Raw genomic sequence first — 9,824 nt, 5'->3', positions numbered from 1 at the left:
AGTCTGAAGTTGACCGTAAAGTGGGTACACTTACAAATTTTTTTGCAAAGTGAATATAGGTTCAATTGTGACCCAAAACCGGATATAGATGCAAAAGCCCCAACCAAAAAAAGGTGTTAGTTTAGTCCCTCCATGACAACATCGCAGTTGATTTTCATCTTCAAACCTGGATATATTTCAAGAGTCAAGTTGACAGGTTTTCATAGGAAATCGGTCAGATTAATTCGCTTTGTCTTTTGGAAACAGAACTATTTTGGGAGTGAATTTTTCTGAACCATTTCATATAGATGCATCCAAAATCTACAAGTTTAAAAGGAGACAGAACAAAAGGTTTTCCCGAGTAGGACTATTTGTGGTCCAGTAGTCAAATGTGCTATTCAAGCTTTAGAATTATTACCCATCTTCAAGTGGTGGAGTAGCCAAATGGGCTCTCTCATTCTGAATAAAAGTGAACTCTACAACTACAAACTGGCATATAAACATCCCAAACTACAAAATCAAGTAATGATCGATGGCTGCAGCAGTGATTGCACAACAATGTCGCTCGACAAAATTACAAAACTGATGCTTTGATCCTTATCGCGTAGAAAAAGAATACTGAGTAAAGATGCTTTGAGTTCCAACCCTTGTGATCAACTTCTAAAAACTAAATCTCCAAACCCACCCTCCCTATTCTCCCACTGTAAGCCCGAAACCAAACTTGTAGTCTTTCTTTTTATGGTCAACCTGTGACAATTAACCACGCGTTTAGAATATAAAGTAGAATGGTACAGACAGACTGCATTAGATCACTTCCAAAAGCAATAAGGAAAGGTGAAACTTGAAAGCAAAAGCAAAAGCATTAACGTATCAAAATCAAAATAGTCTGCTATTTGTTATCATTGAGATAGAAAGAGACTCGACTCAACTCAACCCAGCACAAGAGACTAAGGGGGGTCGGGTGTGCAGAAGGTTGGGGGTCAGGGTGTGCAGAAGGTTTGGGGGAGAACACTATACAATGGGATAAATCCACAGCACCTACCTCAGCTGAAAGAATGAAATTAAGACCCATGTTCAAGCGCTCTTCCAGGAAAGCAGCAACGCAGCCATTTGAATCAATTTTACCTCTAAGACGACACTGCAAGGCATACAATATTGTTATTTTGATAAATGTGAAACTCCTGATGAGCAATGATAAGTGATCATGAAACTCCTAAAAGAGAATCTAAAAATACCCCCCACCCCCAAAAAAAAAATTAGCAGCCAGTAATACTTGTCAATAGACGGAAAACATATCAAAGTCAATCGTCTTTACTATTTTTTTTTAATAAAGTGAGGAAAATTCAAAATCTTTACTTAAAATGGATGAGAACAAAAATATTGTCCTAACACAAAGACATCAAACCTAAATGCAAGAAATGGTCTGTAGGAGTCTGCACAAATTGCCTCAATCAAACTTGCAAACTGCAGCTCTTATTCAAGTTTAAAAAAATACAAACTTATGAAGTGCAAGATCTTCAAGATAACAAAAGGAATGCTGCCTGAAATGCACTGGTTGGTGTAAGAAAACACTGGCGTGACTGACACCAGTCAACATTATCTGAAAAGTATGTCCAAAGAATTACCTGCCGGAGGATGTAATCATAACCAAAACTTGCCGTCACATCTCTGGACATGTAGTTGTACATAAAGTCTGATGCAAGAGAGACCTGATTGGAAGAAAAGACATTAAGCAAAACTCAGTTACCATCTATGTTACTTGGATCCTCCATAAATGCCGCTGCACCCGTGCCGGGTACTCCAAAATGAATAACTTTTGAAGGATCCGACACACACTCAACAGCATTTTTGAAGGATCCGAGTAATATAGGTTACCATCATCTCAAGAAGAGGGTGACTTAATGGTGACTGTTCAAAACCTTTTCAGAAACTTTCTGAACATAGCTTAGTGCGACCATACCAGTGCTAGCAACTTGCCCAGTGGCAACCTGAAGACAAACCAACAGATGGATTATAAGAAAAAATGAATTTACCTGAGCAAGTACAAACATACAAATTACAGATTTATGTCATGTTGGCAATAATCAGCAAAAGAAAGCACAATGGAAGAGTTCTCTTTTCGCTGCAGATGGTGTCAACTCTTAAAGATGCTAAAAGTTGGACTTTCAGTTTGATATATTCCACAGCTGTTCTTACTACAGAGAATAGAATTGTGGCCACAACATTTCCTATCTGACTTAAAGTATTTTTATAGAAGCGTTATATGGAGTTTAACGGTCTTTTGATACAAAGAAAGGATAAAACTAACCCTCATCCTTATCTGTTTTAAGATAAACAGTAATAACACGAGAGAAAGAATCACAAAATTAAGAATTCTGAAAGTTTTATCAAAAAAGACTTATTTCTAATGGTATAGATTGAAGTGTCTTTTTTTTTTTTTTTGGGTGGGGGGTGGGAGGTTTGGGTTTGAGTGGGAGGCAGAGTGTCTTAATCTTGTATGCATGACCAACTAGTAAGCAGACACAGGAAAGACAAATGGGAGAAAAAACAATATGTAAGAAGAACCCTCAAAGAAAACATTGAATTAAACCATGGAATTACTTAAAACTAGCAAAGGAATAAATTGATAATGCTAGTGAATAATTAGAAAAAGTAATGGAAACAGGACAAATACCCAAAAGAAAAGATGAAGGTTTAAAGCTGCAACAAGAGGAACGAAACTAGATTGAACTTCATGCAATGAGCTATCAACTGAATCTATGCATTTCTAACCAAAACAGAACTCTTATATGAATATAACACTAGGAGTAATATAAAGGAAAGAACTGGAAACAGAATAGCACAAACAGGAAGAACTGGATTCATTATTCCTCTAAAATATCATCTAACTGCAGTAAAGTCATAGAAATTTCTACTTCTTATCAGAATGCCATCTACATTCTTGTGCTTCTTTTTGCCAAATCTTCCAATTCATATATCCTTTGAAGAAGCTATCAACCGAATTGAATATCAAATATATTCTAAATTTCATTTGCTATCAAAAGCCTCACACCTGGATGTCCACAAACTGTCAGGTCCTCTAACTTAAATGGACAAAAAAACCCAGAACAAAGAAAAGTAGCTATATGTAGCGCTGCACTTGGTATACTTCTTGTATACGGGAGTTCTCTCCCTTTTGATTAATACAATTAACCTTATAAAAAAAAATGTAGCGCTGCACTTGAAAAATGAAAGTTTTTGGTCGATATTATGGGCCAGGATGTAGCAACAACTAATTCACTACAAAAAACGTATTAAACAGAGATCTTCAACTGTTAAGCAACATTCCAGTAATCAAACCATGATTTTAAGATAAAATGCCGTAAGCATGAAGAAACACGTTCTTTTCTTCTGGAAGAGAAGTGTGGTAAGAAAATGAAGAGGCAGGTCAATCAACTCAAGTTGCTATTGCATTTCAAAATAGAAGAAATTATGTTATCCTCAATTAAATTTAGCTGCTAACATGTATTACCAATACCATGAATTCTAATAAATATAATAAGACCATTAAAAAACATACAGATAACAAAAAGGGAAAAAGAAAACAAACCCAAAGCAGCAAAAAAAATGATTCGCGGCAATGATAAAGATTGAACACTATGCATTCATGTATCCTAACAAGTAAATACCATCTTATCAGTATTATAGCGAGCAGCATAACCAATGCCAGATTTCCGGTGCTGGCCAGCCCAGAATACTTCCCCACCCAGAGACAAATGTGGAGTGACACTCTGCAAAGATATATCAAGGCTTAGTTACCAAATGTATTTCCAACAAGCATAGATTTTGATCTACATAAGCATGAGAGGAACACAATGAAGATGATATGTGCCCAAGGATGACCAAAAGGCATCACAAAGCACAACCAAAAAGCACAGAACGACATCCTACTTACATAAACATAAAGGTTTTTATTTTTTCAACCTCTACCAAGTTTAAGGGTGCAATATCAAATCCTTCCATCCGATTGGTGTGTAACGCTAAGTTCCCAAAAAATAACTGGCAAGAATAGAACCAAAATGTAGTCCACTAATACCTCAACTTGATTTCAGAAACACTTTATTAATCAAAGTAAAACCACATAATTTCGATAGAATTTCCATTTCTCACAAGAAAATCAGGCCATCTGTAAACATCGTTACTTCATTCTGGGCTTTCATTTTCTTCTTTAGATCAGGATAATTTCATTAATAATGCACTGAGACAATGCCAAAAGAATTTTCAAAATCCCTCCACGAATTAACCATGATCTTTCACCAAGTTAACCCAATTATCTATGCAAGACAGTACTAGTTTACTTTACACCTTAAAAGAAACAAGAACTAACTCTTTATACTTTATGCTTCCTAGGTTCCTTTTCTCTCCATGAAGATACTTCAATTCCTCTATTTCCCAATTGTCAGAGAAGACATGTCAGATTCATTTGTGCTACAACGCCTCAACTACAGTCAAATAATGCCAAGTAAACCAAGGCCCAAACTCTGAGGTGACTCTGCAATGCAGAAGTAATTGCAGAAGTAGATGATCAGCCTCTCTTTCATGTACTCTTCTTCGCACATCCTGCATTAACTTACTACAATTTGATTCTTTTTTTTAAGGTCGTCAACCTTCATGATGTAATTCTTCATTCTGCATCATGTAAATAAGGCAACCTTCTTCGGTCCTCTGAGTTCCATATCTTCTTCCAAAATGTACTCTTATCTCCCCCTCCTACAAAAGGTGCCTTATTCTCTTTCGTTTTCTTATTTGAAGAAATAATTGGAATTATACATCATGTACAAAAATGAGTAATAACCCCCGGTGTAGACTGGAACAATTCAGTTCAACATGTCCCTTTGAAACATTTTCCTCTCACCAATATACTAGACCTCGTGCTTCAAGACAATTAGTCAACCACCTACACCAAGTTACCTCCCCTTTAATGGTTAACCACCAAAGGGTAGCCTCTCCAAATATAAAACCTCCTAATTCTACGAAGTCACACCTATTCAAGTTCGTTGAGCAAATCATTGCAGCACCTCGACCCTCGTGACAACTGCACACCTGGAATTGCCAGCCTACCAACCACACACTTTTCAAGCAAACCCTAAACGCACTTTTATTTACCACCACCGACTCCCTAACTTAAGAACATGTACTTATGCTGGTGGAAATAGGCTTGCCATGTAGTTGCACAAGAATGGATCTTTAGATCGGCGAAGATATGCAGGTTTTCTTTAACTGGGAATTGGAACTCATAAAGTTGAGTCTTGAAAAGATACAACAGTTCAAATGGGCATAGTTTTTAACAAGAAAAATTTTAGTTGTGAAGGAGAGGTAACCACCTATCCTCAAATTACCTCCCCTTTTAAGTCTCACTGCCAATTGTGGCCTCTCCAACAAATAACACCCACAGCTGCTCAAGCTCGGTGAGCAATCACCAACCTCTTTACTACCTCCCACATAAAACCACCAGGCGCCAACCAACACTTTCCGAACAGATCCCAGAACTTTCTATTTACCAAACACGCACTGCCTAACTTAAGTACATGTGCTTCTGTTTGGTGAAAATTGGCATCATGTTGTGTTCCCTGGAGAGTGTACCCATATTTTGTTAAACTAGGATCGGGAAATCTTTATGAACTCAAAAGGTTGACAGCAAAGAAGATGTAGTAGATACAGTGGCATAGTTTTTAATAGGTAATATTGTGGTGGTAAAGGGAAGTGAAGGTAATAGGCAACGCCAATTTGACATTCTTACTACTTCAGAGATCATGGCTTGAGGAACACATTTTAGCTTTCTATATAAATGAGTGAAATATTTCAGTTTCCTTTTCCACTGGGAATCAATGTAGTGTTAATGAAGCCACATCAGTCCTTAGTTTTTCCTCCTATTAGCACCATGCCCACTTATGTCATCGGACTTCATTTTTTATGTTTTACTTTTTTTTATAAAGTTATGTCATATGACTTTATACAAGTTTTGATTGTTACTCTTGTTTCATTTTCCACTTCACTCTACATTTTAGTCCTAGCAATTTTATGTACCTTTTTCTTTCCATTACTGTAGCCTTGAGACACAACCCTAAGTTATTAAGCTGCTTAGCTTTATAGTCTTGAGCATGAAAATATACTAGGATAACCAAAATTGAATCGCTTCAAAACTCAAGATACTTCGTGCAAGTAGTGGAACATCTGAAGCCTTTAGACTGTTTCTTAAGATGAATGGACAAAGAGAAGGCCATTCAACTTTTGAAGCATTTCAGCCTTTCATGATTTAAACGCTAAATTTGTTTCAAGTTAATCTCTTTTGCCTTGTCAAGTGACGGATAACAAAGTTTAGATCTTTCACCTGGATGTAGCTGGCACCAAATAATGCACCATTCCCGAGTTGAAATTGGGACCTGTGATCTTTTCCCTGTATAAGAACAGAAGACAAGCACATACTACTTAGTAACACCACCTCTAGTGCGTTGTGTTCATGTTACCACTTGACCAAAAGAAGGCAGCAATCTATCATGCATCCCAACAGTAAGCATCAATTATGTTAGTATCGTACTAGTACATCCTTGAATGATTATACAGAAACAGAAAGACAATTACCTTGTAGTCGAAATTAACCATGCCATGCGACATGTGTGGCTCACCGGTCAACTGGTAAGAACAAAACTGATAGTTATTTTTCTTGACCTTGTGATAGAATCTACATCAACCACTCCATTGACATCACTAAAGAGCGCACGACTAAATTTGAACGCGAATATTTACCTGACCATTCGCCTTCAAGGTAAGATTCTCAGATAAATCACACTTCACTCTAGCATTAACCCTTCCGTCTGTCAATACTCTGCCGAAAAGCATCAGCTGTATCAAACAGTAATTGCTCCATGATTAGATCCTCATGATTCAAAGTTCAGACACTTGAAGAGGGACACTATTGAGTACACACCTTCGGATCTATAAAGTTAGCACCAAACTCATAGTGAGCTGTTGGAATTTTGATTGTCTCTGTAGACTGAGAAGGAAGTTCTGTGGGGCCCATAAGTACACTGACAAGTAGGGACCAAATTTAACTCATCATCAAGAAAACATACATCCCTCCAGGAAAGCAGAAAGCATACCAATAAGTGCGATGTGTGTTTTTTTAGAAAGACCAAATCTAACCTGTGACTGAGTGAAAATCTCTGATTAAGTCCTTTGGTGAAATCAAAGCGCAATCCTTCAAAAAGTTCTGGCTTTAAAGACACTGCCAACAAAAGACAAGTTTTAATTAATCCTCCCCTTTCAAAGCATATAACACATAAATGAAAGAACTGTAAGAGAAGCCCAACGATAAGACTTTATTAGGAAAAGAAGCACATCAATAAGCGGCAGAATTGATAGGTGGATCAACCTAAGCCTGAAATATAGATATAGAAGGGAAAGAGATGCTAAAACTGCCAATATACAGCCCCATTTAACTTGATAATGATATCAAAAAGCTGGTTAAGATTTTATTCCTGAAGCACTGATAAGTGCCAGATTTAGTAGCACTAAAAAACCTTTGGAAAGGCTACTCAAAGTTTTTTTCTATTTATGTTCTGATATGTTGTAGTTGTTGTTGTTGTAGGCGACATTGCAGTGATCATTAGTAAACATTATGTATAACCAAAATATTATTTAAATGGGTAGATTCGAATAAATTCAGATTTACATTCACCCAACAACTTCTGCAGCAGCTAGGCTTTAAAACTAAATGGACATTAAACCCTTCTCTAAAAGAGGCTTATGAAGCAGTTTTAGTCTTTCAACAAACATATGTTTCAATTGCATTTCACTCCATACAATACTTATATAGAGTAAAATCATGAGTAAAAAAAAAGTAAATAAGCACAATGATAAACATGAAGTGTAGAGTGAAACTAACTGAGAGCTTCGCGGTGAATTTCTTCATAGGGAATAGGGCAAGGCAAGTTCGAATAATCAACTTTCTCCGGTTCAACAGCCGCCGGTTTGGAACCAGCTGGAGGAACAGTGGTTGTAGGAGGAAAGAGAGTGGCCATTGCAGATTATTCTAAGGATTTGCGTCTGGATCCAACTGCGTAAGACTTGAATGAAAATAAATATAACAAATGAGAAGAAGAAGAAGAAGGAGGTGATTTCCTTCTTCTTGACTGCGGCTGCTACGTGGAGGGAAGAGAGCTCAGAGAGTGAAGAGTGTAAAACCCTTTCCTTCGCCCAACTACCAAGAAACCCCAAACTTCGGCTCGGATAAAACCCGGCCCGTTTTATTCCTGTGACGGTTCTATTAATTTCTTAGAACTAGTCTCTCTGAACTGCGTCACATGTTCATCTTATATCATTTTCATAAATTTTGTATTACAAAATATTAAATTTTTATCATATGCAGAGTTAAGAATTTCTATTTATTTATAAAGGTATTTGAGTACACCTTAATTGCAAATTAATATTTATTTTATAATTTTATCTATTATTTCAACTTCAACTTTAAGTAGAAAATTTTGAAGCTAAAGTTTTGTTTAATTATCTCATATGAAGTAATGTGTCACTCACAAAAGTTTAACTTCTTATTCACCTGAAATTTATGTCAAACAACATTTCAAACTTCTTTCCAACTTCAATTTTAACTTCAAATATTTATTTTTAAAACCTAAACCAAATATTATCTTAAAAAATAGAAATCATACAATTTTGCATAAAGAAATTAATTATTCAAAATTTATGTACCAAAGAAAGACTAAAAACTTTTGTTCAAGGACTAAAATATTATCCATTCAAAGTCAAAATTGCCGCACTCTCTCTTCAAGAGACCTTTAAAGTTATTTATTAAGGCAATAAATTTATCTTACCTCAAAATATAAATATAGATTAAATATTTTTTTCCGAAGCCGTAATGCCTCTTCCGAATTAAAATAGTAGTGATTAGTGGATAATATTACCAATATGTTACTGCAAAATAACATCCACGTTTTTACCACCACTTGCAATTATTGAAAAATATCTAAAAGTAAAATTCGTAAAGAATTTTAATTAGAATGTGAAGGAATATAGGCAGCTCTTTACCAAGGATAGTAATTTCCCTAGACTGCGGAAATGGTGTAACTGAAATTCAACACTCAGGATATAATGCCTACTAATAAAACTAAATTTCTATTCTTTGATAATTTCTTCTACCATAAGAACTCAAGGAAAAGAATTTAGAATTGAAATATAAGATTTAAGAAAGAAGAATAAAAATATTCTTCAACGTTAATGAAGAATCACATAATGTGTTTTAAGAAGAAGTATTTTTCTCATATCTTTTATTTACTTCAAATGAAAGCCTCTAAATAAAATTTAACCATTCAGCAATGGTTGAACAAATGTAAGTTAAATTCTTAAACAAAATACAATTATAACATATGTTGATTGTTAGTTCCGGATGTTAAAAATCGGTGGTACCCTTTAATTTATATATTAGTGTCCGCATGATATTAGTTGTGCCAATACTACAAATACTCATTTCTCTATAGAAGAGAGTTGTAAGTTACAGACAGTTTAATAGTAGAGCAAATGCATACCTATTCGCAAATGAAAGAAAGAGGATAAGCATACGAAAATCCACCTCATAATTAATTCAATTGTTCGTTATTAATTTTGGATTATTACCATGACGTGTGATTGATCAAAAATGTGAAGGAACACATTTGAAAAATCTATTTCTTAATATGAAGGAACACAACCCTTCGAATCAAGGCATCGAGTACTTTTTGTTTTTGTTTTGGATAAGTAGTTCTTTCCTCTTGAAAAAATAATTATTAATGAATAAACACAACTATTTAAAAAAG

The 9,824-nt window shown here is 35.4% G+C and overlaps 1 protein-coding gene across 1 annotated transcript; it reads right to left on the bottom strand.

The window, feature by feature from the left end:
• Nucleotides 1-353: 353 nt before the first annotated feature.
• Nucleotides 354-8,249, bottom strand: LOC109236364 (mitochondrial import receptor subunit TOM40-1-like). The gene is made up of 11 exons (XM_019402538.1): nt 7,904-8,249; nt 7,162-7,243; nt 6,947-7,046; nt 6,766-6,861; nt 6,601-6,651; nt 6,350-6,415; nt 3,648-3,749; nt 1,899-1,967; nt 1,605-1,688; nt 1,022-1,117; nt 354-726 (listed from the first exon to the last, which is right to left on the bottom strand). The coding sequence occupies exons 1-11, from the start codon at nt 8,037-8,039 to the stop codon at nt 670-672; spliced, it is 939 nt and encodes a 312-aa protein (XP_019258083.1). The 5' UTR covers nt 8,040-8,249; the 3' UTR covers nt 354-669.
• Between the last annotated feature and the right edge of the window lie 1,575 nt (nt 8,250-9,824).

This window comes from Nicotiana attenuata, unplaced genomic scaffold (genome assembly GCF_001879085.1).
Source record: "Nicotiana attenuata strain UT unplaced genomic scaffold, NIATTr2, whole genome shotgun sequence".
Taxonomy (NCBI): domain Eukaryota; kingdom Viridiplantae; phylum Streptophyta; class Magnoliopsida; order Solanales; family Solanaceae; genus Nicotiana; species Nicotiana attenuata.
Note: the sequence above shows the minus strand (reverse complement) of the source record. Positions and strands in the feature narration are given on the sequence as shown.

What these genes read in the sequence shown, in the direction of transcription:
- LOC109236364 (XM_019402538.1), bottom strand. Translation starts at nt 8,039, where the DNA reads ATGGCCACTCTCTTTCCTCCTACAACCACTGTTCCTCCAGCTGGTTCC. An exon ending in GCTATAATACTGATAAGATG is followed by an intron (nt 1,968 to 3,647) that starts GTATTTACTTGT and finishes GTTTGTCTTCAG; the next exon opens with GTTGCCACTGGGCAAGTTGC. An exon ending in ATTTCATTCTTTCAGCTGAG is followed by an intron (nt 727 to 1,021) that starts GTAGGTGCTGTG and finishes TAATTGTCACAG; the next exon opens with GTTGACCATAAAAAGAAAGA.